Source organism: Podarcis cretensis (genome assembly GCF_951804945.1).
Source record: "Podarcis cretensis genome assembly, chromosome: 6".
NCBI classification, from domain to species: domain Eukaryota; kingdom Metazoa; phylum Chordata; class Lepidosauria; order Squamata; family Lacertidae; genus Podarcis; species Podarcis cretensis.
In genome coordinates, this window is record NC_137175.1 from 95,369,433 (window position 1) to 95,396,973 (window position 27,541).

Below are 27,541 nucleotides of genomic sequence, written 5' to 3' on the forward strand. Positions count from 1 at the left end.
CCAACACAAGTGCTTTATTATGAACAACATAATATAGTCATCATTTATATAACAGCTTAAAAGCAAACTTGAAAATATTGCAATAATCTGTGCTTGCCAGTGACTACACTCACTCCACACTAGGGCTTCAGGCCAGTTGTAGTGTTATACCCCAACCTCCACTGTTATGTCTGCCTTGACAATTGGCAGTGATTTTAAGCTCCACCCATACTGTGCAATATAATGAAATGACAGCATGACTGAGTATATACTGTATATACCCATTTAAGATGAAGTAAAATTCCAAACTCTTGCATCACCACCAGCACCCATTCTACTCTCACAATTCAAATAAAATTCCCTGCCAGGCTTCAGTATTTACTCTGGACAGTGTGCCTTCCTTCTAACACCAAAGTTAAGAGATGGTTGAGAATTGTCCCAAGAGCTGCATGGGAATCCTCTCTCTTCCCCCTTCCTTGAAAGGAAGGCTGAAAGTAGCTGAGTGTAGCTTTGTGGCAAAGACACCTGGATCATTTTAAACATGTAGGGCCCAAACCCCCAACACTTTTCTATTTTGGAGCAGGAAAGGGTGGCTGTGATTTTGTTGGCTTTTGCACAGTGATGGGTGTTCTGAACACTGCCATCAAGCACCTGGTGAATCTGGTGTATTCCCCACCTCTTTTTCCTGCAGGAAATAGAAGTGTGTCTGTGTGTGTGAGAGAGTGTGTGTGTGTGTGTTTTCCTTGGCTGCTATTGAATGAAAGTGCTTGTATCCATCAAGGCAGGATGGAAGGAAGACAAAGCTGATGACAACCATTTTTGGCTTGGTTTAGCAAGGCAGCCCCAAATGGCAAACACTGGGTCCTTGCTACTCAGGACGTTAACACAAAGCAAATGCTCTGCTCTGGAGTTAGTAGATTCCATTAAGCCATTACAGTCTAATGGGTTTTTAATGTGCTCAGTTTTGGTTGGAGCATGTCCATGAGTTTCAGCATAAGAACAGAAGGGCAAATTATTTTATTGATAAGCAGATGAACTCCCTGTCCTTTGATAGCTATCCAGTAAATGTTTCAGCAACTAATTTTAAAAATATCTACTGACCAGTATATGATCCACTCTGTCACGTTTCTTCCGTCCAAATTTCATCATTTTCTGCCAGTCCGTTTTGTGGTTCGGCTCCTTCTTTAAACTTAAGAGCCTTAGCACCTCCGTTGTTATGAAACACTAGGGCAAAGTATATAAGAATGAGCTAAATATATCTGAAAGAAATATATCCTATTCACAGAATCCTCTCTACCAACACAATTCATAGGTGGAAGATATCTAAAGAATTTTGTACTGTTGGGTATGGGAGGTACAATAGAAGATATAACATGTTTTCTGAAAATGTGTTGTCGGTTTATATAGTAGTTAAACACAGTAAAATCCTATTCACTATGAATAGTCATCTTAAGAGGTGACAAGAATATATTCTTCCTCAGAAACTAAAATGCAGTGAATTTAACATACTATCGAGGAAGGACTCTCAGAATTGTGCTAGTTCAATTGCAATAAAGCAACTTGATACCTAACTACAGCAGTAACTATTATAAACTTATTTGTGAACCACAAAGCTCATCAGTTCTACATCCCAGAATACAGGTCAGAGCAGTCATGTATTCATGGCAGAGCTTAAGTCTTCTTGCTATAACTAAAAGATAATAAGCATTGTATGGGGCATAGGTGCAAACTGGCAAATGGAAAGGGTCACAATTAGGAAAGCTTACACTAAGTCATGGCTTGCTTTTAAAAATTCTAGATAAAATTGTAAGCTATTTCTATACAACTTTTTTTGGCTTACAGATGAAGTGTGCCAAGTCCCTAAATGAAGTTAACAGCTTCATTCTTACCTTGATCTCCTCTAGATCATTTGGATCTTTTACTCGATGGAAATAACCAGTAATAATTCTGCAGGATTTCATCCAAATGGGTTGGTTAATACTGGGATCTTCAGCAAAGATCTCTTCAAAAATCTCTCTTGTTAAGTCAAACACAGCCTTGGTAAACATAAGAATGTAGAATAAAAATAGCTTCAGATGGTGTATTCTCCAGGACTATCAATATGCAGTCTGTGGTTTATAATTACACCTGTATAGTGACCACAGCTATTCTGGTGCATGTCTCTCAGTGTGGAAGATGAATCTTCCTGATGAGGCACAACTTCTAGAATTACTTTCTAATGGTCCCCCTCTTGTTGCACACCTACACAAACCCCCTGCATGCACCCCCTAACTTTGTGTTGGACTAAGGCTCAGAAGAGCTGTATTCAAATCTCCACTAGGTCATATAAGCTCTGGGGGTGACCTTCGGCTACTCCCTACCTTTCACCTTAATCACAGGTTGTTGTAAATATAAAATTGGGGCAGGAAGGAGAAGCTGCCTGGAACCTCTTAGAGGAGAGGTGAGATAGATGTATTAACTAACTAACTAACTAACTAACTAAATAAATAAAGCTGGAGGCCAAAAGAGCACATTCCTTCTTTTCCAAAGGATTCCTAAGAATTTTTTCACATGGATCTGAGAGCAACAATCCCAACTGTCTCCCTTGATGTACCTGTTTATAGATCTGTTCACTAACAGCTTCAATGTCATCATCTCTGGGGGAATCACTCAGGTCTCTGGGGATCCTGAAAGCCTGAATCTCGTGCCCCAGCTTTTTGCACTTCCATAATTCTTCAGCTGCTGCGTGCACCAGCTCCTCCACCTCTTCTGCAGTGTGTGGGACAGCCAATAGCTCTTCACATGGCTTGGAAGGCACTTTTGGGGGCTCTGTTTCAGGCAGTACAGCCAAGTCCTCTGCTTCCTTCTGAACGAGTTTTTGAGAACTCAAGCCAAAGTCTTCTTCAAACCAATCTTGCTCATCGTCCGATAAATCCAGGAACTCCCGGCTAAGCTCCAGTTCTGCCAGCCTCTTGGCAAGCTCTTCCTGACCACTGGGACAACACACAGGGCTTTCCTGTAGAATAAAAAGAAAGTGGCTGCTACTCAGAACAGTAGTGGTTTTCACCTATAGTGTATGCCACATTTTGATAGACAGTGGAATCTAGTAGGCATCAGCCCCAGATAAGCCCCATTCCATTCAACAGTCATAAGACTTAATGGCTAGACTGGAAGTAGAGGACCTTTTTTAGCTCCAGGGGCTGGAACCTGTGGGCATACTTTGACAGGTAATCTACCTATCATATTATGTCACTATGATGCCACATGATTGATGGCTGGGTTGCCCCATCCATTTGTCAAAATCACATACAGTGGTGCCTCGCAAGACGAAATTAATCCGTTCCGTGAGGCTCTTCGTATAGCGGTTTTTTCGTCTCGCAAAGCAAGCCCATTGACAGCTTAGCGGATTAGCGCTATTAGCGGTTTAGCGGCTTTTAGCGATCAGCTGATAAGCGGCTTAACGGCTTAGGAAAAGGGGGGGAAAAGGGGAAAAAAACCGCAGGAACTCGCAAGACATTTTCGTCTTGCGAAGCAAGCCCATAGGGAAATTCGTTTTGCGAAGCGCCTCCAAAACAGAAAACCCTTTCGTCTAGCGGGTTTTCCGTCTTGCGAGGCCTTCGTCTTGCGGGGCACCACTGTATGCTTCAAAAGTCTGCTCCACAGCCAGAGCTTGAAAAGGTTTGGAAAGAGTTTTGCAGAGCTCTCTGCAGAAGTGTTCCACCCTCCCCAATAGAGATTGACTGTACTTACAGCCCTGGGATACATATCTGGAGAATAAACTTCTTCACCATCATCCAGTTCAGAAATTGAAGTGCTCTGCAGGTCATTAGCTTCCAATCTTTTCTCTTGGACAGAACAGAGGTCTTGATTGCTACACTGGATTTTCTCATTCTTGACCTTCCCAATTTGCCGCAGTTCATGAACTGTGTCCTTCACAAAAGCCTGCAGGAGGCTATCGGCCAGCAAGCCAACCTTTTTCTTTTGCTCTATCCGTTCTTCCTCCTTTTGGGATGGGACTCTAAGTTGTGATTCTAATTGGCTTCTTTCTTTCGTCAGCAAGTCCAGGAGTGGAGAGGCAAATGTTATACAATCTTCAGCTGCAGGTGAGTCCTCTACGGCAGATGCATCTCTTGGAGAACTATTCTGGAGACATTTCTTACTTAGGTTTCTTCCTTCGCTCTCCTCTTCAAGATTCTCTTTTTCATTTTGATCCACTTTGTGGTGATTTAGCTCTTGTTTGCATAAAGAGTTTTCAACTGCATCCATGAAATTATTGGAACTTTCCAAAATACGAGAAATTTTTTGTGGGGGAGCAAAAATACCATGTTTTTCCTTACAATTAAAATATTGAACGCCATTGTAAGTGCCATTATTATTTCCTTCAGGCTTGTCCAACTCTACACCAGCCCAAAATCCTTTAGCAAACTCTGTCAGGCCCTTGAATCTCAGTGTACCTGGCTGGATATTACTCACAAGAACTCTGTCACCAATGTTGAAACCTCTCAAAATGTTTTCTTCTTCTGTCTTGGAAATGGAAACCCAAAGTGATGAATCAACATGAGCAGATTCCTCTTCCACATCACTCCGTTCCCTACTTTTCATAAATTCCGTGGGTGACTTCAGTTCTAATAATCTCTCTGAATGAACACTGCCGGCCACAGATGAAGACTTGTCACTGAGACATTCACTTACTTCATCATCACTTTCAATACTACTCCTAGGAGTTTTTGTATAGCAAGATTTCTCCCCCTGTGACCTGGAGTCTTTTTCAAGGGACAATGTAAATGTGTCAAAATCATCCTTATAATATTCAGTAAGAGATGTCTCATCTTTTGATATCTCTGTTCCTGAGGAAGACGCTTCAAAATCATTTGAATATGCTGGCTCTTTGCAAATGGAAATCTTTTCTGAAACCAAGGCGTCTCCTTTCGGCAGTTCCTTGCTCAACGTAGGAGAGGATTTGATCGATAAGGCACTTTTATCATCCTTGTTAGTTTCCTTTGGCATCTCAGTTTTTCTCTCAACGCATACAAAAGCCAACTCAGTCTGATTCTTTTCCAACAGCTCAGCCTCAGGACATACATCTGTCTTTAGGGAAGCCGGAGGTGAACTCTTCAGCTCTTTGTTAAATTTATAAGCATCATATCTTTCAGAAACTTTCTGAGAAACTTCTGCCTCTGATTCTTCTGATTTTACAGATTCAATTTCCTCTTGTATCACAGATCTAATAGTGGAAACAATAGAATCAAAACTCTCTGCATCTTCAAACCTGTCCTGTGACACATGGGATATTTTGCTTAAGTCTCCTAAGTCTTTGAAGAGAGATGATGAGGCCAAACTGTCCAATGAACCACCAGGTTCTGCTTTAGATATTCTTGGGGACTGTACAAATGAGTGTAGTGTTCGGGAGTGCTCCTCGGTCTGAATTTCTGCTTCAATGAATTTTTTGGTGTACGCAGACACAGATTTCTCATGAGAAGCAGCATCTGGGGGGGGGGGCGCGGAATAAAGACATGAAAGGCTTACATCATTTTGTATAACATTTGCAATTTAACCTTATTAAAGCAGTAAGTCAATAATGCTTGTGTTCTAATGAATAATAATAATAATAATAATAATAATAATAATAATAAATTTTGTTTATATCCCGCCCTCCCCAGCCGAAGCCGGGCTCAGGGCGGCTAACAACAATAAAACAGTACAAAAGTACAGCACAAACAACACTCTAAAATCATTCATTATAAAATTAATTTATACTTGAAAAAGTGTAATCCTTGATAGCCAGGCTAAACAACTGTGCAGTCAAGTAGTTTTTCATTTATTTTAAAAATGTACATCCCAACTTCCTTACAAAATAACCCAGAGGGGCTTAACAACATATCAGTTAAGAACAGCACTATATCCAACTAAAGAAATATATATGTAAAACTTTTCACAGATACTTTAAAAGGCCAATGTTTCACTAAAAGGGCAATAGAGTTGGACAGAGAAAATGGGAGTGGGGAGTGAGTGGAGAAATGAAAGAGTGCACATCTAAGATTCTGGAGGTTCACAACTCCAACACAGTGAAAACTATCAATTAGCAACATAATAGGTAACATGGTTGTATTACGATACATTATGAAATGCTAATCCCCTGCATTTTTCTGGCTTACATTCATGGAGTTGAGAGAGAGAGAGTATGAATGAGAGAACACCACAGAAATTAACTTGGGAGGTACAATGCAGGAAAAGACAAGGAAAGGCCTCTACATAGTTGAAGACAGATTTATTTCTAGAATTAATTCCTCCTCAGGAGCACATTTTCTACAGCAATTTCCACCAAGTTCTTAAACCACTGAGGGCGGAAATGTTTCTTCCTGTTTCTTTTCCTGCCCATGGTGCTTTCCCCAGTTTTGAGGACCAACAGAGACTACTCATATCTACAGTCATATCCCTGTATTAAGAATCCTTAATACGGTTTTGTAGTTTTATCTTACAGTGCCAAACATATATATCCGAAGTGGCTCTTCCAGTCACAACAACATGACTTCATCTAGCTCCCATCCCTATCTGTAGTCCCTCATACCAGATCCTACACTGTTCCAGGAGGTCCCTAACGCTCAACAGCAGAATTGGGGTAAGAGCAGTGATAATTCCAGAGTGAAGGAGCAAGGAAGGAAAGCCCCGTTCCATTCACTGGAAGGAACGGAATATTTTAAAGCGGTGGCGAGGAATCTTTTTCAAGGGCTGTATTCCCTCATGAGCAACTTTCTGGAGCAATGTCAGTGGTGGATGGGGCCAAAAGCAAAAGTGGGTGGAGAATTGTAGCAATCCTAGCCTTCGTAAAGCCGGCTACATTCCAGCCACACAAACATTGAAGAGTTACATACATACAGACACACACGGAGACGTCTGTATCTCCACCACCTCCATCCAGGCAAGCAAGGGGCATTGATCACAGTTCAAGCCAAGCAAAAGTACTCAAGGGGCACGCAGAACAGGGACAGTGAAGAACATAGCCTGGTGACAGGGGACGCGACCTGGGGAGAGTCCTCTGGGGCAAATTTAAACGTTTTTATCTGGTATCTATTTGATTTCAATCTCAAATTGGCATTTTTAAAAAGGAAGAGAAAGGGTTGAAGCAACTGACTTTTTAAAATCCTTTTTCTGCGTAGAAAAGTTTTAATTGCTATTTTAGTATTGTGCACCCTTTCTAATACAGTCTCGTTTCAACTTTAAAGAAGTACAGAAAAATGAAAAGACACAGCGTAACTGCGCACGCAGAGAAGGGGTGAAAAACACTAGGAAATATGTGCAGTACTTTGATACCAATATAAACTATATTTCTGAAATTCATACTTTTGGCATGAAACAGTTTCCGAAATTGTACCTCCTTGTTCCAAGGCTGTAGTCAAGAAACAGTCAAGAAACTGTTACAATTAATTACTGGGGAAAGTGTTGATTGAACTGACGTTACTTTCAAAAACTATAGCCCCAAAGAAGGAAGAATCATTTATCTTGGATATAGTTTACCCACAACACCCATCATGCAGTTTGCATATTGTAAATATCAAGGAAGGTTTCGGCAGAGACAACATCAGCAAGCATTTGTTTTTCAAGCTACGTACCAACATGCTCTGCAATGGACTCCAAGGACCCTCTGGGACGTTCAGAATCAGTTATCGATTTCCAACTTTTTGTTGGTTCTGACCTTAAAAAAAAACAATGGGAAACCAACAGCCATTATGGTATGTGAAAGTGCGATATGCTAAAGTCACTAAAGAAACATGGTAAAAAAAAAAAACCTGGCCAAAACTTGCTATCTAGGCCAGGGCATTTTTTAAAAAAATAAATCGATCTCCCGATAAGTTTTAATCTCCAACTCAGTGTGATACAACAAATTTAACTTTGGTATCTGGAAGAGATATAAACTTTTTTTGAGATATACAATGTATACAATGGCATACACTTAGAAAGACAACTGTATTACCTAGTCAGTGAAGATGACTTGATCTTTGGTTTCTCAGTAGGTGAAGACGGGGTTTTGATTTGAGGCTTTGCAGTAGATGTTACCTCCAGATCCCTACTCAGTTCTGCTTCAGTCTTCTTGATGAATTCATCGTAAGTCTGAGAATAGGTGAGGAAAGTCTGAGAACTTTAATTCTTACTTTGAAAATCAGTGAACAAATAGAAACAGACGATGAGATTCTTGTGAAAATTCTCTTTGCTCCATTTTAATTTAAGTTTACCTTGACAGTCTTACTGAACATATGCCAATACAGCATGCTATAACTGAAAATAATTTATTTTTTACAAATAGCTTTTGTATATTAACTAAACTGTACCTCAGAAGAGCATTATTCTTCCCTATTTGTCAGCACCACTAAGACTATAGAATCTTTGAAAACTGCAACCTTTAAGCTGTGATTACTATTTTAAAATTGTGCATTTTAAAAGGAAACATGGAAATAGTGGCACCATTGCTACCAAGCTGGAGGAGAGAATGATTTTTCTTATAGATTCCATGACTATTTAAAACACCTCTTTCAAATTAACCTTACCTCTAACTGCTTGATCAAACTAGCCTCTTGGGCTCTCAGTCTCTCCTTGTACCTCTTCTTCCGCTCCTTTTTCAGCTGGTAAACAACAGACTTTCTCTTCCGTAACTTATCCTTCAGAGCCTGAATCCGGCCTTCAACATCACTTTGATCAGATGCAGTTTCTGATAAGGAAAGTTTTCATAATTTCAGAGACAAATGCGTAGTACTGCTTTTTTTACTGCTTTACTAATTGATTGATCATATGATTTTTGAGTCAGGGACTTCTCTTGTTTGCTCATGCTATTAAGTTTCACCTAGTTTGATGGTGATGCATGAGTAAGCTAATATAAATATAGCAATATTAATGTAGCAATCTTCACAAACCTGTTCATATATCAATGAAGCTAAGTGCAGTGAGGCACCCAGGTAATGTTGATTTCATCAATGGAATTTTGGAAGAACTCCGAGCTTTTTCAAGCTTACGTACCTTCACACCTATTTTTTAAAGATTCAGCCCAAAAAGCCCCAAGGGGGGGGGGAGTGTTGAGAACTGACATTGACACTTACTCTAGTGAACAAGCTTCCTAAATGGAAACAATCAATATGTACTTTCCCCAGCAAGAAAGAAATATTAATGCCTAAATGCTGAGTGTGACTTATGCTTGAAAAACAAGATAGGAATCCCAAAGCTCTAATACATACCTGACTGAGTCATGGAAAAAGATTCATCGGACCAACAGTAAGATACATCTTGGGATATTGTAGATAAATTTTGCTGCTCCGCAGTCCTGTGGGTTCCTTTGCTAGATTCTTGCTTTGACGGGGATGTGCTGCTTTTGGATGTAGACTATTCAAAGAGGGAAGAAAGTAATCTGCTTGTAAAATTCACATGGGAGGTGGGTGGGAGACATGCATCACGATAATCATTTTCAACAGACCAATTACAAGTATGGAAAACATTCTCTGGCCATAGTTCTTTAGTTACAGCAAACTGCTAAGCATCTGTGAACTTTTAGGAGAATTCCATCCGCAGCTGTAATTAGATATACTACAAGTTGCTGAAATCAAAATATTAATGCTATTTTTTCTTCCAAGAAGAAAATAAACTATATGCAATATTTAGTCACGGTGCAACATGGTTTTAGTACAGTGATAAACAAGTTCACTAACGTGTTTATAAACCATTTCTTCAGTAGGTTTGTGATCCAGGCTTTCCAACTGCTCTTGGTCCTCAGAGATCTTTGATAGGCAATTCTCAGCAGTGACACTGCCCAGTTCTTCAGGGACAGAACTTTCATTATTCAGGTGAGAGCATAGTGGCACTGAAGACTCATCTTCACTGGCTATTTCTGGGGAAAGATAGTGGAGTAGAGTCAGTAGAACAATAACTACCACCACCTTCACATACAGAGATGATACAAATGTTCTGACTACAAATTTAATTCCCCTTTATTGAGGTGAGGGACACACACAAAATTAATGAATCCTCACGGAAAGATCACAGGCACAATTGAACAACAAGCAATTGTAATTAGTAATTTATCATCATCATCACCACCACTATCTCTACACCACCCTTCATCTGAGGATTATGGGGCTATTTACAACATAAAAGCACAAAATATATACCCATAGTAACAGACAAAAACAATACCCACCCCCCACTTTAAATGACCATAGATTATTAAATTAGCTGAAGTCGTTGGAGGAAAGGAATGTTTTTGCCTGGTGCGTAACAAAGGCACCAGGTGAGCCTCCCTGGGAGAGCATTTCACAAGTGGAGAGCCACCACAGAAAAAAAAAAAACCCCTGTTCTTGTGTTGCTGCCCTCTGAAACTTTTGTGGAGGAGGCACACAAAGAAGCGCTTCAGATAATGATTGCAGGGTCTGGGTTGGTTCATATGGGAAGAGGTGATGCTTGAGGTATTGCTGTCCAGTGAGATGTATCTGGCAATGATTCAGTTAAATGTTACAAATATTTTATTGTTGCTTTTGATAGCCCTAGGGTCATCACTATAAAGTGATGTTATGTGAAGTATGTAACAACCACAGTGTCAAAAAACAAAGGCCCCAGATATCCCACTCATGCATATTTATTTTCATTGGAGATGTCAGCCAAAGGCGAAAAAGAGGTAAGACTAAGGAATAGTTACAGCAGACTGGATACTCTTAGTCCAGAGATGGAAGGAAGAGAAGATTCCAACAAGAGATGAATTGATAACAAAATTGATGGACTATGCCAAAATGGCTAAAATGTCTGGAAAAAAATCGGAAACCAGGATGATAAAAACTTTAATAAAGACTGAGGGGAATATGTAACTTATTTGAGAGAACACTGTAAGCAATTAACAATATTAGCAGGATTGCAATAACACTTGCAATGTGAAAAAGAACTTTGGATAAAGCTGAGTAGTTATGGACAAATAGATGACAATATGATACGCAGTGGAAAGTGATTATTTGCGGATTCCACAGAGGGAAGGAAGTAAGTCTGAGAATTCAGAGAATTCTACACTTTATGACTATATTTTGTGTCTGAATGTAAAACTAAAATGTAAAACCAATATTTTTTTTTAAAAAAAAAATAGAGTAAGGTATAGTTATATACCTCCTTCCTTCAAATACTGAATAAACAAAATTCCTATACTGCTAATCATGAATTTTCACTACATTTGGGGCCATTTAGACTGATACTGGAATTTTAATGTTTCATTTTTCACACAGAGTGCAATTTCAATTTTCCCCAATTTCTTTTAAAGGAAAAGGTGATTGAAGAAAAGTCATCGTTACCATCTTTATCCTGCCAGATCAAAGCACTGACATTAGTTCTTCACCAAATGCAACGAACTGGAATAGTTCAAGACAAGATCAACCATTCAAGAAAAGGTAAAGGTAAAAGGACCCCTGACTGTTAGGTCCAGTTGCAGATGACTCTGGGGTTGCAGTGCTCATCTTGCTTTACTGGCCGAGGGAGCCGGCGTACAGCTTCTGGGTCATGTGGCCAGCATGACTAAGCCGCTTCTGGCGAACCAGAGCACTGCACGGAAACGCCGTTTACCTTCCCGCTGGGGCAGTACCTATTTATCTACTTGCACTTTTGATGTGCTTTTGAACTGCTAGGTTGGCAGGAGCAGGGACTGAACAACAGGAGCTCACCCCCTCGCGGGAATTCGAACCTCCGACCTTCTGATTGGCAAGCCCTAGGCTCTGTGGTGTAACCCACAGTGCCACCCGCACAGAAGGCTATATCAAGTGCACCAAGTATTCTTCCCCCTCCAGAAAAAAAACACAGCTACCAAGAACCATCAAAGAGCAGCTAAACCAATGCTTAACTGATGATCTCCTCCCTTTGAGTGGTGGCTGCTATAAAAAGAAGAAGAAGAATCTGTCTAATAATCATGTGAAATGGGCATAACCCTTTGATCTAACCCTTTGATCAGACTATCTATCTCTGGAAAATGTGAGAGCTGCTCCACTGTGGTGCAATTCCATGTTGAAGGAAATGGATCATCTTGCTCCTGTGACTTGGGCCAACTGCATGAGTCTTTCCTCCATGATCAGAACCCAATCAAGGTCTTTCTCAAGAACACCCTCTCATTTTTGTACCTTTTGCATCAGATTTTTGGTCTCCGGCCCCCTTTCTGTTCACTTTTGCTTTAAGCAGCTCCATGTCCCAGGCAGCCAGAGCTTGCTTCTCTATTTGACGTATCTCTTCTTCCTCTGCATCTAAGCGGCGTTTCCATTCCAGCAGTTCTTCAGCATGCTGGCGACGCTTCATCAATTTTTGCTCTCGCTTTGTCAAGAACCTGGCAAACAAAACAGTGAGAAATTGGTTACAAGTGCCACAAAGTGTAGGAGACAAGGTACCTGGCCCTCCATTAACACGTTTGGCTTAAGGTACATTATTTAATATCAGTATTTCAATTAGTATCATGGTTGCTAATTCAGTACAACAAGAATACATGAAAAAGTAAGAAGAGGCAACAGAAGTTAATACATGTCACTTCACAACCTGCCCTAAAAAATAAAGGGGGGGGGGAGGAGTTCCCATCCAGGTTGATCTTTCAACAGAACAAAGAGTGAGCAGCACAGAATTTAAGAATGTTACAAATAAATTCTAGATTATTTGAAGCAACAGATAATTGTACGTCTAGGCTTACAATTTAATATAACTGCATTGCTAGCAATACAGCAATTCACCTCCATATCTGGATGCTTTGCAAACAATTATAGAATTCAGGATTTCTATCTCATCAACAAACTGTGTCAGGAACTGCAGTAGACTCTATGCCCAGAACATCAATGTAATCCTCCAGAAAGAAGTTGTTGAGATGGAATGCACACATCTCCACCAAGCCATACATTTTCCTACTGCCCCAAGTTACAAGAGATTGAAGAAACAAATAGTTCTTCTGAAATACTGTCAACCATGAGAACAGGGCTTTAACAAATACAAATAGTGAACACAAAAGTAGCCAAACCCTGGTGACAGAAAAAAATTTGAACAGTGCCTCCCTATGGTGGTATGTATGTATGTATGTATGTATGTATGTATAAATAATTGCTGTTTAATGGTAGCATAAATGGTGCCCCCTGGAGACAGACCACATCATCCTCTGATAAATGGGGCACAAAATGAAGATTGCAAAAACCTGATCTAGAAAGCTGAGAAGTAGATATTTAAAAGGTAATTATTACTGTGACTTTCCAATGAACCTTGACACAAAGCTATATCAATTACATTTCCAGAACTTCTTTCCTAGCAATTCTTGAAAGTTCTAAGCAACAAAACCAAGATATTCAAGTTTCATATACTACAAAAGGAAGCAGACAAGGGAGGATCTCTTCCTAAGTAGACTATTCACTAATTATCCTTTGCAGAAGAAGGAAACTTGACAAAGGAGAACCAAATGCTCAGGTATATGCACGGATGCCAACGTGAATAAATTATTGTTTTTAATACTTGATTGGGAGCTGCCCAGAGTGGCTGGGGAAACTAAATTATTTATTATTATTATTATTATTATTATTATTATTATTGGGGCATAATCGATCACAAGACGTGGCACATGCACACCATTTTAATGGAAATGCCCATCAACTTTGGGGGGCTCAGCCCTCTCAAATATTTCGGCGGCGGGGGGGCAAAGGGACCTCGGCCCCTAGGAACTGGGCTCCTATGGGTAGAAATCAGATAACCTAAAACCACAGTGGTGTCAATTGCCAGGTAGCCAGCTTATGGAAGCCACACTTTCCATGAGAGCTAAAAAAGCATACCCAAACAATTGCCCTACACTGCTATCTAGGTTTGAGTTCTCCTGTGGTTAAGATAGAGATGTTCAGGCAAAGCTTTAATTGGAAGCTTATTGTTCCACACGCCAAAGGCTAAGGTCCGTAAGTCAGAACCCAACAGACAGTGGGGTGATGATTGCTTCTGATCATTTGATTTTTTCCATTCTGTTATACTAGAAATTTCATGATCCCACTGGTCTATATTCTCCAAGTTAGAAGCAGGAGGAGGATCTGGTGCCAAGGAGACCCTTTCTTTGTTTTGATGTCTTTCAACCGAGAAAGAAGTGAATTTAAAGTCTTGTGCCAAGTAAAAACCTAAGACGCATTAATTTTTTTTTTTTAAAAATAGTATGTCTGAACCTCATAATTAGAGAGAAAATATTGGAAACAGCAAGGATCCTGTGAAAGTTAAAAACCCTCTAAGAACAGGAGCTGGGCAAAACAGTCGTCATGTGTCAGGGAAATAAAGAGTCCAGAACTATATTGTGTCTCTGTTTCCCACGTGGCTTTTGCAAGTCAACAACCTTTGCTTGCTGTACCTCCCTCTGCTAATCCTAGTATCCATGCCTTTTAAAAATCAGGCCACCATGAAAATATCCCAAATTATTTGGTGGAAGCTGCAATTACTGGAAACAGAAACACATTTGGTTAGATTGCATCATTATTCCTAACTGATTTGGGCTCATTTATAAGCAATTTACTTTGAGCAGGATAAATTTCAACCAATGTGGCCATATACAAGGCACCAACATTATTTTCAAAACAGTCTGAACAGCTTAATGAAAGCAAATAATTGAACTGAAGAATCTTTTATTTATATACAGTTAAAAATCTCAAAACTGGTGATCTCAGCTGATAGGTAGGTGCTAAAAGACAAATTAAATCTCAGAATCTCTGCCTAAACACTAAATTATGCATTGGGTAACTAAGAGAGGCAGGAGACTGCCAGTCACATCTACAGAATTACCAGGTAAGAGCTGTGAAAAATCCGTCCAATTCATGAAGAGCCTCCCAGTCATGTAAAACTGAACAGAGCATGCTCGATCAAAGAGTCTACCGCTTAAAAAGGTAGAACGTTACCTGACCAATTGGTTGTAGATATACAGCTGGAATTTGGGATGGAGGTTGGGAAAACAGACACTGAGAGAAGCCCAGTGGTGAGACGTAAAGACAGAGAAGAAGTAGTGAACAGGAGAGCAGTGTCTACAAAATAAGGAGGAAGAGTTTTAAGCCAAGATAGCAAGAAACAGACAGAAAAATGAGAGCAGGAAAGCATTTTGCACAAATGGGTCTTAAATGTCAAACATATCGTCTTTCCACAAGTAGAAGACTCCAAAGGCAACAGAACGTAACCATGCATCACCTACAACCCTTCGTTCCCTGTCAAAAGCCAGCCACTTTCTACACTATGAAACATATCTTAATCTTGCTGCATTTTAGGATTCCCTCCCCCATTGTTTATAAGAGGAAGGGATTCCACCTATCCATTTCAGTACTGAATTTTAAAAGGCTTGCTATCCTGACCATTTGAACAAAGGTTTCAAACCATGTTCTAGCTAGTAGACACATTCCTACTAATGAGAACTCGAATTAACTGCCCTAAGCTAAGCAAATGAATGCCAAATAAAAAGAAAAAAAGCTGCAACTTCAATGCACAGAACCTCCTGGTGCAAAACTTCAAAATGATGTGGAAAACTAATGTCAGTTGAAGAGTTCATATGCTGCCATTTTTCACTAGAAGTTGGTTTTATTCTTCGGATTTCACACTTCACACTTCACACACACATTTTCCTTTTCAAATACTGTTCTGCAACAGGACATCATCTCTCTACTAAAATGTCTACATGGCAAAAATGTTAAAGCCAAACAAAGCACGGGCTGAGAAAGTTGGTAAACGGTAAAAGTCATGCTATTCATAGGCACTAATCAGTTATACATGCACAGTAAGAACTCACTAAGGTACAGCAACATGAAGTATCACTTGTGTTTGGGACGGCTCCGTGTCAAGGGGCTGAATATGCCAGGATCACAAGGGGGTTAATTCTTTGACAGAGCATGCTCCTGTTCACATGCAAACTACAGACAAAGTCTTTTATTTCTCCTCTAACCAAACATAGATCCTGATAATTCCTTAGAGGAGGAATCCTACAAACTGTCAGATAAAACCTAGCTTTGCAGAAAGCCCAAGAGCATCATTCTCTAATTTGTCGGCATCTTTGACAATTTACAAAATATTCTGCTTTTCCATACAGACTTGCCAATTCCAGACATGAAACAGGAGGCTAAGCTGCCTGTTGCTGTAAACATGCGATAAGCTTCTATGTAATTTAGCAGAATATTTTATTAAAGAACTCTCCCATTAAGCACATGTAAAAAATGCAATGGTTTGAAATATACCAGATATATGTTTCTTTTAAACATAAAAGAAACACGCTGTGCCTCCATCATCTTGGAAACAAGCATCTTTTTTCCATGGACAGCAGACTCTAATAGAGCGGGGGGGGTGTGTGTGTCAAAAGCTGTCAGAATGTGTGTCTTAGGGAGAGTTCCAAACTGCCATGGCTTATTGCTGGCTCTGGTGCCAGGCAACATCCTGACATTCAGGGGCATCTTTTTGAAGGCAGCAATGAGGGCAAACCCCAGTACATTTATGGAAACCCTGGCACCTGCCCCACCCACCCAAAGCCCCGCATGGGAATTTAAATCCTGCATAGAACTAACAAAAACAAATTTTACTGTGACTGAAAGGCAGTATTTCAGTTTAAAGTCCTCACCAGTGGGAAGATGCCTAATACTACATATGACAGAAATAAAATAATCTTTTTTTTTTTTAAATGCAAGTACTCAACCCAACACACAACCTCAAGCTGAACCATCTTATGTCATGAATTGTTCTCCTGATGAATTTGAGCCTTCGAGGTTAAGCTTCAAAGATCACATTTGGTTTGGAGGTAGCAAAAGCTGAAGAGACAGACCACCTCTTTACAAGCTGCATTGAGATAGTTATCACATTATATAGCAAGTATTATGCATTAAAGTAATGTATCTGTACAGCTGCAGCCCTGCAGAAGATGTGTACTCTCAATAGAGAAAGCTTTGTATAACTCAGTGGGAGGGCATGTATCTTGCATGCAAGAGCTCCCAAGTTCAATGCGCAACACGTCCAGTCAAAAAGGGATGTCAGAGAGATTTTCCTGTCCAGGAACTTTAGACAGTCTCTTGTTACCTATCAGAATAGACCAGCAATTGCTAACATGGTGCCCTGCAGACGTTGTTGGACTCTCCAGGTGTTGTCAGAGGAAGTAGATTATCTAGATCCATTCCAGTCTGGTTTGAGGCCAGGATTTGGCACCAAAACAGCCTTAGTCACCCAGACTAAGAGAGACAGGGGGAATGCAACCCTGTTGGTTCATCTTAGCCTCTCAGTGGTGGACCATGTGTTCTTCTGCAGCGATTCAGAGAGGTGGAAAAACTGTTATAGTGGTTCTGCTCCTACCTGCAGCATGATGATCAGATACTAGTACCAGGAGAATGTTGCTTAGCTCCATGGCTTTTGGGCTATGAGGTCCCACAAGGGTTTATTTTGTCTCTTTTGCTATTTAACATCATATAAAATTGCTGAGAGCTGCCATCTTGGGAAATGGAGCATGGTGCCATCAGTATGCTGATGACACACAATTTTCTCTCTCTCTCCATTCCATCTAAATCAGGAGAGACTGTGAAGGTGTTGGTTGGACTGGTGTGTGGGAAGCAGCAAAGGGCTGGATGCAGGCTAATAAACTGATGCTGAATCCTGATAACAAAACTGAAGTGCTACAGGCGGGTGGTTCTTTTGTTTGGGGATTAGGTGTCTAAACTGTCCTGGGATGGGTTGCACTCCTCCTGAAGGAACAGGCTCAGAGTCTGGGAGTACTCTTGGATTCCAACTTGTCACTAGAATCTCAAGTGGCTAGGAGTGCCTAGGACTCAGTTGTCCACGCTCTGGTGAACTCCTGTCTGGGCAACTGTAATGTGGGGCTGCCCCTGAAGATGGTCTGGAGGTTGCAGATACTGAAGAATCCAATGGCTAGGCTGGGAAGTGGGGCAACCCAATGGAACAATGTGTCACCAGGCTGCCAGTGAGCTAGCCAGGTCAAATTCATGGTGTCAGTACTAAAGCCATGGGGACCAATTTCCAAAAGAGCCCCTTCCTCAGTATCAACCATCTCAGATCCTACAATTGGCAGGTGAGGACCTGTTGGTTCTGCTGAGACTGGGGACTGCTCAACTGGTGGTGACCCATGACAGGGCTTTTTCTGTGACAGGTTTGTCTCCCTCATTACTGACTTTCAGGGAAAATGTAAAAATATTTGCGTTTACCCAGGCATTTGATCAGAATACACTGTTCCTGGAAACCCTGAGATCACTCATTGAGAATGTTTTAAACTGGATTTTTTTTTTAAAGAATGTTTTAAAACTGTTTGTGGGTTTATTTGTGGGTTTTTTTAGTGTCTTATTAATGCTGTGTCTGCCACCCCAGGTTCCTGCGGGAAGAAGGGCAGGATATAAAATGAAAAAAACAAAGTAACAACAACTCCCATCTGCCCCAGCACCGCCAATGGTAAAGGATTATGGGAGTTGGAGTTCAGCAATGTCAGTAGAGCACCATGTTGGCTACCCCTGGAACAGGTGATACTTGACGAGATGGCAAGGCAACTTTGTATATTCACATTCATTCATATGTTCAATGTACAATGCCAAGCCACCAGTGAGGCTAGCTAAACTGAAACGACACTACAGCTATAGGAAGCAAAAGTAAACCCCAAAGAAGTAGCCAACCTTATAACCAGTTACTGATCTCATCAATAAAAAACCACCAATAGTTACTTTTCATCCATTTGGCTGCGCATTTTCTTTAGTTTCTGCATAATGCTACTGGTCTCAGAGCCGGAAACGGAGGAGAGGCTCCATGTTTCTGCATCTGATGGCAGCGGGGTTGAAGAACGTGTTCGCTTTACATCGTCCTCACTAAAATGCTCCTGTGACCAAAAACAACAACAACAAAAAACCCCAAATAGATATTCAACATGTAAAAAGCTATTTTCTATTATCTATACATATTTCTGTAGCTATTATCTCTCTCTTTCTATATCCATGTACCTTGCATTTTTTTACGGAATATTTTCCTCTATCAATTTTATATACGCTTTGATCAGCATCTTAATATAACTCCAATATCACCGGATGCAAATATTTTTAACTGTAAATGCTTTTAGATGCAATTGTTTTTAGAACATTTTAACAGCTTCAGTATGTTTTTGCTTTTTGCTTCTTAAAATTGTGGACCTGTTTGCCACCTTTTGCTCCTTGGGGAGGAAGGGTGGGACAGAAATTATACTGAGAAACTCTAGACCTATGAGCACAACCTGCAGTTCCAGCAACAAAAACAGATCTTATTATTTTAGAAGTCACTGTTGCGTGGTTGGTCTTTTTCAAGCATAAATGTTAGCAATAAAGTATTCAGGACCAGCTTATTTATTTTAAAAACTTATACCCCTCTTTTTTGTCTCAATTATTTTTCATTCAGTCTGAGAACTGCAGCGCTACAAATAAAAATAACAGGCTAACTCTCAGGTGCATATTTCCAGCTCTTGCTTACCTGTTTATTTTCCCCTGCAGACTTCAGTTTTTCCTGCAGTTTCATAGTGGTTTGCCGTATTCGCTCTATCTCTTCCTGCTGCTTAAGGATCAATTGCCTCTCCTTTCTGGCTGCCTTATTGGCTTCCTTAAGACGCTTGATTTCTGCCTTTATGAGTTCAGAACAATAAAGCAAAACAAAAAAAGAGCAGTAATGTTTTTGCAGGCTTCTCTCTTATCTTCAGCCTTTCACTTCTGCTCCTCATTATGCTGCTTGATATGTTTGTCTTCACCTGTAGTTTGGACCACATCTCTCTCCCCTTTCCCCATCCCTATCACTACTGTATACTTCCTGCTTTCATTACAAGCTTTTTATTCTAATAATTAGCTTTCTCAACTTTTCTGCTAATCTTCTCATCTTCTCTTCTGTCAATCAATGTTCCTTCCCACGTCCTTTGTTTCACTGGCTCCAACCCTCTTGAAATAGACCTACCTTCTCTCTGCAATGTCCTATTCCAGTGTGTTTTCTATAATGCACTGGTTGAAACTTTCCTCCCATGGTTTTTGTTCCTCCCTTCTGCCCCTTTCTGAATTCAGTACCTCACCTCCAATACTCATTTTCTCCATTCATCCGCTCTCACTTTCCTCATACATCATATGTCTGCTTCAGATTCAAAGATTTAAAGTATGGGCAATGTTTTTTATATGCAACTGTCTAAAACATTCCCCGTCTCCCAATTTTTTAGCCGAAAATAAATTCCCAAAGGAGTTTACAATAGGCCTGGGCGATATATCAATATATTGGCAGAAGAAGATTGGAAGAAATTTAAAGACTATTTACAGAAATACTGTAAAATTAATGAATGTTAGAATGGTGTTGGATAGAAATTAAGTGGTTTCCAGCTGTAATGCTTAAGAGATATGAAAAAAAAGGCTTAGAAATAAGTAATAACTAATGGTGAGGATTTGCTGAACTAACATTTTGAATTGGAATACAAGGAAGGAAGGTATGAGGAGGTCTGGAAAATATGTTAAAAGAAAATAAGTAATGAAAACGTTATTTTTTAAAAAAATATTTTTCTATTTTTCTATTTTTCTATTTTTCTATTTTTTTCTTTTTTGCTGTTTTGTTTTGTATTGTGTTGTTGTTTTTTTTGGAAAACTTTAATAAATATTCTTTAAAAAAAAAAAAGATATATCAATATATCGCCCAGGACTGGAATGAGGAGCAGACAGTGATGTCGGCTTCACTCAGCGGTATATCGCTGAGTGAAACCAACATCCCACTCTGCCCCCATACTGCACAGAGGGAGAAAAAGGCTTCATTGATGAGGCTCCAATACAGCTTGTTCCTCCCTCTGCATCTTTCAACTGCTCAGCTAAGGAGTGCGCAGCTGCCGCTCCCCTTCGAGCATTTAAAGGATTCCCCAGCCCAGCACTGGCTCCCACACAATCGGGGGGGGGGGCACCAGGGAAGGCTCTGCTGGGGATGGGGAGCCCTCCTGCGCCCCAGCTGATCCGTACAAACAAGCTGCCATGTCCCACCCCACTGGGCGCTGTGGCAATTTTACCCGATGTCTTGCAGGCTGAGGCCAATGCAGCTTGTGTTTTCAACATTGTGGCATGTCGCCAGACTGCGATGTTTGGCTGGTGATATACAGCGATGTTGAAAAGCTGTTATCACGGTGCCTCTGCATAGCTCCAACCTTATTTCAGACATTGTGATCAGTATCAGTATATCACAATGTTTAGGTGGTGATATATCGCTATGTTGAAAACCAGCCCTATACACCAGATCAAAATTCAGTGATTAAGGAGAAACTCAGCACAGGTGGATTTAAAATTAATTTTTACCTTTTCCTGCTGCAACTTCAGAAGCAGACCACGCTGTTTCTTTCGGATAGGAGGCATTTTGTCGTCCTCTCCTTTGTCTCGTAAACGCCTGTGAGAATCAAGGCAAGGAAAATTCACTTTCTCTCACTTCTGCATTGCAATTCTGTTTTGGAAGTTATGGATTTTCATTTTCATTTCAGTATTGGTAATACAGTTTTATTTTGGTTAGCAAATGCACAGGTAAAGGTAAAAGACACCTGGACGTCGAGTCTAGTCAAAGGGGACTATGGGGTGCGGGCAAATGCACAAAGCATCTTTCACCCCACATTGATCCCACCCCACAACGATCCCACTGCCCCCTGGGGGATTTTTCAACTACACACCTCCCCCAATTCTGCTAGACTTTGGACAGCTTTACCCTAGATGTTTTGGATTACAACACTCATTGTTCCTGACCATTGTTCATGCTGGCTGGGGGTGATGGGAACTGGAGCATAAAACATCAGAGCCCCATAGCCAATATAAACTTATTCTAACAGACTAATTCAAATCAAGCTAATGTGTTGAAGTAATTAAGATGCTTCTACATCATGTCGGATGGCTTTAGGATACTATACAGACATGCTCTTCCTGTGTCTACACTAGCCAACACCTGAAAGGGTGGAGCCAAGAGCAACCATGGCACTCACACTCTCACTTACCAGGTGGGCAATAACCCTATGCAATCCTAGTACCTCATACTTGGCCATTTTGGTTGTTCTTGATGAGACAGCAGCAGCACTCATTTTTTAGTACTAGCTAATTACTTCAGGTAGGACCATACTCCCCAAAACACAGGGCCTACGGGATAAAGAACCTGGGCCTTTCTGGGGCAGAAATAGCCAAACTGTATTTTGGAGGCAATTCTAATCTCCAGATGCTAGGCCAAGAAATGGAACTATCCAATCCCATCACAGATGATCAGGTTCTGTAATATTAGAACCAGCAAGCAATAAGTCCTTGATGGTTCACATGTGTGAAAAAGATTAAGGCGATCAGCTGAAGAATGGATTGCACTGTCTGGAAGATCTCCCTCAGAAGAAAGATGGACAGTAATTCTTTGCTTTTCAAGAATCCACATGATAGAATACAATAAAGTTAATACGAAATATACAGAAAGACTCACTGTTTCCTTACAAGTGAGGCAGAGCTATGTTTTTAAAAAATCACACTTCATTTAAACTGCATCTGGCTTCTGCAGTTGCTTCTGCAGCACAACTGCGCACCAACCTTGCCCCCAGGGCTTCTATTTGTGTAACTACAAACACACTTCTTTGTTTAATCATTATTTCATGGCATTCAGAACATTTGCAAAAGGGGGTTGGAAGCAGAGTTTAACAAAACTGACAGAAAGCCAAGGAAGTCCTAGGATGGAGCACAAATTACTGAATTTGGGGTCATTATGTTTTCTGAACACGCTTACTTTTTCTGGTGTTCCAGCCAGGCTAGCTCAGCCCTTGCCTTCTCTTTCAGTGCTTTTTCACGTAGCCTAAGCAGTGACGACTGGTGAGCTGAACGCACTTCTTCCTCCTTCATGTACTGCCGCACCATTTCCATGGTAAATTTAGAAAAGCTATCTTGCCCTCCTGAGAATGGCAGGCTTAGCTCCTAATTACAAGAAAACAAACTTAAAACATACATTTGTAAACATACAAACGTAAGTGTTTGTATAACAGGATAAGTACTTTTGCTAAGATAAGAAGCATTACTAAAGAGGATGCCACCTCTTTGATCAAGCATCCTTCCAAACCAGTATGGAATGAATAGATTGGTTTAAAAAACTAAGTTCAGCCCATGAAGAAGTATGCAAGTGCTTTGAAAATGCACATGCACTTGCAACTGTATTATGCAGTTTGTTTCCCTGGACCCCTTTTGCTCACAAAAGGAGGTTCCTGTACCCTGCAGAATTTCACACGATATACCATGCCCACAGTTTTTCCAAGTCTGCAGATACTATACAATTATGGTGTTGATTTATGTACAGGACATCCTCACTAAAATTTACTGAAAGGTTCTGAAAGCAACTAGAGGAGCCGCAACAAACATGTGGCTGCAGAGTATTGAAAACTTACTTTAACAGGTGACACGCTAGTCTTTCCAGGGAAAGCCTCCTCATCAGAATAATCCTGGTGAACTCGTTTCTTCAAATTGATCCGGCGGTGACTTTCAGAAGGTAGCAAGGACCGGAATGACTTTTCTTCAATCTCATCCTCCGTCATGGACTCATCAAATTTAAGAGAATATTCTGTTGCTACAGAGGCTGAGTCTGAAGAAAAACCCCCCAAAATATTTAATTAAGGGAAAGTTTGCATTACAGAACGAGTAATGTATGAAGTAGTTTCATGTAGTAGGTGGAACGTATGGTTTAACGAAGTGAGCAATACAAGTAAATGAATACTGACTGAATGATCAGTATCGTAGATGACTGTGAATTATACTCCGTCAGATGGGCAGGGTATGTATGTATGTATGTATAAATAAATAAATAAACTAACTAGCAAAAGCTTGTAGTAAAAGCTGTTTTACTACAAAGGAATTTCAGAAATAGACTGGAAAGAGAAGCTGCTGAATTGCAACTTATCACCAAACTTAAAACCATGGAGAGACCTAGTCTGAACAAAGACCTTGGATTCTTATCTCATTATACATGACAAAGCCATTTTTCATCTTTTCACCCCTTGCTTTTTCCTGTAAGACCTATTGCAGTCGTTAAGAGTCGTCAACAGGCTCATCACAGCTATCTGCCAATCACCCATTCCCACCACCCTTCTGAGTAATACCCCTCCCCACCTTCTCACTATATAGAAGGGTCTGGAAACTTCTGTTTCAGTGTATCTGAAGAAGTGTGCATGCACAGGAAAGCTCATACCAAGAACTGACTTAGTTGGTCTTTAAGGTGCTACTGGAAGGAATTTTTTTGTTTTAGCAAAACACCTGTCCATAAGACAGAACGGGTCTATATATTGCACATAGGTAAAGGTAAAGGGACCCCTTACGGTTAAGTCCAGTCGTGAACGACTCTGGGGTTGCAGCGCTCATCTAGTTTTACTGGCCGAGGAGCTGGCGTTTGTCCGCAGACAGCTTCCAGGTCATGTGGCCAGCATGACAAAGCTGCTTCTGGCGAAGCCAGAGCAGCGCATGGAAACGCCGTTTACCTTCCCGCCGGAGCAGTACCTATTTATCTACTTGCACTTTGAAATGCTTTCAAACTGCTAGGTTGGCAGGAGCTGGGACAGAGCAACGGGAGCTCACCCCGTCGTGGGGATTCGAAACACCAACCTTCTGATCGGCAACATGCCCTTTCAATGGTATTCAGGACACTCAAGAGTTGGGATGATGGAGTAGATATTATCTCCAATCTGCAGCACTTTCCCCGCTTACAACAAATGTCAAAAAGTATGGGGTCAAAGACTAAAAGGATATCAATAAGTAGCAATGTCAGCATGGGAGCTAAATATGCTTCCTGGAGGCCCATGTTTCTTGGAACTAGGAAGCTGGCTTTATCCTCCCACAAAAGTACTTCAAATTGCAACAGATTTTTTTGCTCCATAAAACATACTGTCAGCCAATAATAACCAAGCCCCATCTGACGTTCCATCACTTAAGATATGTTTGTGTAATAGAAATCAAGCTCAGGAAATTGCATCTTGCGTAACACTCACTTGTAAACAAGTACACACACTGATGTAAAGACTCGTGACTTTTAAAAAAACCAACCGCAGTGATTCCCAGAACAAAGGAAGGAGGAACACTCAGTCAGTGGCTCCCAGAACAATGGAGGCTGGAAGCAACAGCTAGCCAGGATTCAATGTGGCTATCCTGGTGTCATTATCAGACTACAGATTCCCCAGCAGCTCAAGGGGCTGGCTAACCAGAAAATGACATATAAAAGTACAGTGGTGCCTCGCAAGACGAAAAGAATCTGTTCCACGAGTCTCTTCGTCTAGCGGTTTTTTCGTCTTGCGAAGCAAGCCCATTCGCAGCTTAGCGGATTAGCGCTATTAGCGGCTTAGCGGATAAGCGGCTTAGAAAAAGGGGGGGAAAGGGGAAAAAAAGTCGGAAAAACTCGCAAGACATTTTCGTCTTGCGAAGCAAGCCCATAGGGAAATTCGTCTTGCGAAGCGCCTCCAAAACGGAAAACCCTTTCATCTAGCGGGTTTTTCGTCTTGCAAGGCATTCGTCTTGCGGGGCACCACTGTAATTGTGGATTGCCTGTGATGGGGAAAGAGTGCTGCATGCAACAGCCTGGTAAATATTTCACCATTTTTTATTTCTTCTATGTGACTCCACCAGCAGAACAATCAATAGAGCAAGGGAAATAGCACAAGCATCAAGTAGATGGGAACAGAACTAGGAGTAAACACTGAAGAACTTTAAGTACTCATCCAAGGACCCACCTCTCTCATCTGCAATGGATGGAATACTATTATTCATTAAAGAATCATTCACAGCCATAGGAGCCTGCTCTTCAATGGAGCTGCCTGACTTTTCACGACGGGAAAGTTTCTTGCTCCCCTTGGAAGGTGAAACAGATGGACTTCCCTGGCAACTGCTGCTGCTGCTGTTTTATAAAAAGGTATAATAAAAGCACAGAAGTGAATCTTGAATTAGGGTTGTAAAACACGTCTCAGAATAAATAAATAAATGCATAATAATAATAATAATAATAATAATAATAATAATAATACCAACAGTGTGCTGCTGCACATTAAAAAACAACAACTCTAGTTTAGTTTTAGATCGTTTCTGAACGAGGCTCTGCATAAGTGCAAAAATTATGTGACTGCACAGAAACCATGAAGAAGAATTCAGTTCATATTCATGTCATGGGGTATCAGATTAGCATTAAACGCCACTCCAAAATATAGCAACTCGGCTAATGCAATGGTCCTTGGATAGGCCTGCATGACTTGTGATCCAACAGCTAGCTATATACTATGTTCTACCTTATTTTATTGATCCCATGTGAGTTTGCGGGCTCAAAAGAGCTGCAGGTCTGGACTAGAAGAAGAAACACTAGACAACAAGTACTGCTCAAAGTCTTCCTCTGCTAACTACCATTATAACTACCATTATAACTGACAGTAACTGTATAAGTTATGCTTCTTACCTCTGATCATGTGCCTTTGATCTTGACGATTCTGAATAACTTTCGAATGAGGAATAAAGGATTTTTGAGTCATCTAGCTCCTCTTTACTTTGTGAAGGTGTAGATTCTGCTTTCCTATTAAAGAAAATAAGCAGGTTTGAGTTATCCTGAAAATAAAAAAGAAAGTTCAAGCTGATTGTCATAAGTAGCTGGAAAAAAGCCTTACAAGACAAAATGATTATAGTGAAATAAATGAATGAGAAACATCCAATTAAGTATCAGTAATGACAAATGAGACAGGAAATGTATTTAGCTCTGCATAAAGAGAGCTTTGTGTGTTTCCAAACTAGGCCTAGTTTCTCTTGTGTACAGAACAAATGGAGAGCAGGCGATGCTTCCTGACACTTGTCACTCTGGAGCACCCAATATAAATTGGCAGGGACTTCCTCCCACTCAGGATGAGTCACCTGACAGGGAAGGAAGAATCTCCTGCCAAGTGGCATGTGAAACAGGCCTCTGATTTGGCAGGCAGAAAGTAGAAGTCTCAGTCTTCTAACTCCAGGAGTTTGAGGGGAAATAAAAGGTGTGTGGAGCAGCCAATATCAGAGGCTTTGGCCTCTGATCATGGATTTCAATATGGAAGGCAGGAACTTTCCATTCTTCCATTCCCCAGTGGGAAAAAATGGACAGAACGTGCAAACTGGTGTGATAGCCCTATGCACAAAGTCTTCCCTGATGCCTACAATAAGTCAATCAAGGGACTATCAAGTAAACCCAACAAGTACAAATGCACATACAGTCAAACCTCGGAAGTCGAACGCAATCCGTTCCAGAAGGATGTCCGACTTCCAAAACGTTCGACTTCCAAGGTGCAGCTTCTGATTGGCTGTTGCAAATGGAAGAGCCGGTCGGAAGCCGCTTGTCTGCTGCGAAGTACAGTCGACCGCCGAAAATCGTTTCTGGGTTTTCGACGTTAGGGAGTTGAAACATTCGGCAACTAAGCCGTTCAGGAACCAAGGTTTGACTGTATTCCCTTTCCTTAAGAATTCCCTTCTACACTCTAATGCTGGAGCCAAATGACCTGCCTTGTTAACAGTATTGGCTGCTAGTGTAGAAAATCAAACAATAAAAGGTCACAAGGGCTGAAAGGAAGAGGGGGGACTACTCTTTACTGATGAGACAGGGAAAAGAA

General features: G+C 40.8%; 1 protein-coding gene across 10 annotated transcripts in view; it reads right to left on the bottom strand.

Annotated features, from left to right (window-relative positions):
• The window catches only part of CEP350 (centrosomal protein 350), a 66,527-nt gene that overhangs the window by 936 nt on the left and 38,050 nt on the right, over positions 1–27,541 (bottom strand). For 8 of the 10 annotated variants that reach the window (XM_079980970.1, XM_079980972.1, XM_079980974.1 and 5 more), the window contains 18 exons: positions 26,371–26,484; positions 25,658–25,821; positions 23,333–23,526; positions 22,684–22,868; positions 21,243–21,330; positions 19,411–19,557; positions 18,639–18,790; positions 14,853–14,975; positions 12,087–12,286; positions 9,651–9,829; positions 9,183–9,327; positions 8,502–8,662; positions 7,931–8,067; positions 7,569–7,651; positions 3,709–5,444; positions 2,573–2,974; positions 1,869–2,015; positions 1,081–1,203 (listed from right to left, as the gene is read on the bottom strand). In XM_079980970.1, the coding sequence (XP_079837096.1) occupies positions 1,081–1,203; positions 1,869–2,015; positions 2,573–2,974; positions 3,709–5,444; positions 7,569–7,651; positions 7,931–8,067; positions 8,502–8,662; positions 9,183–9,327; positions 9,651–9,829; positions 12,087–12,286; positions 14,853–14,975; positions 18,639–18,790; positions 19,411–19,557; positions 21,243–21,330; positions 22,684–22,868; positions 23,333–23,526; positions 25,658–25,821; positions 26,371–26,484 (4,480 nt within the window). The remainder of the gene's footprint in view (positions 1–1,080; positions 1,204–1,868; positions 2,016–2,572; positions 2,975–3,708; positions 5,445–7,568; positions 7,652–7,930; positions 8,068–8,501; positions 8,663–9,182; positions 9,328–9,650; positions 9,830–12,086; positions 12,287–14,852; positions 14,976–18,638; positions 18,791–19,410; positions 19,558–21,242; positions 21,331–22,683; positions 22,869–23,332; positions 23,527–25,657; positions 25,822–26,370; positions 26,485–27,541) is intronic. The other 2 variants (XM_079980971.1, XM_079980975.1) reach the window with 2 other exon arrangements.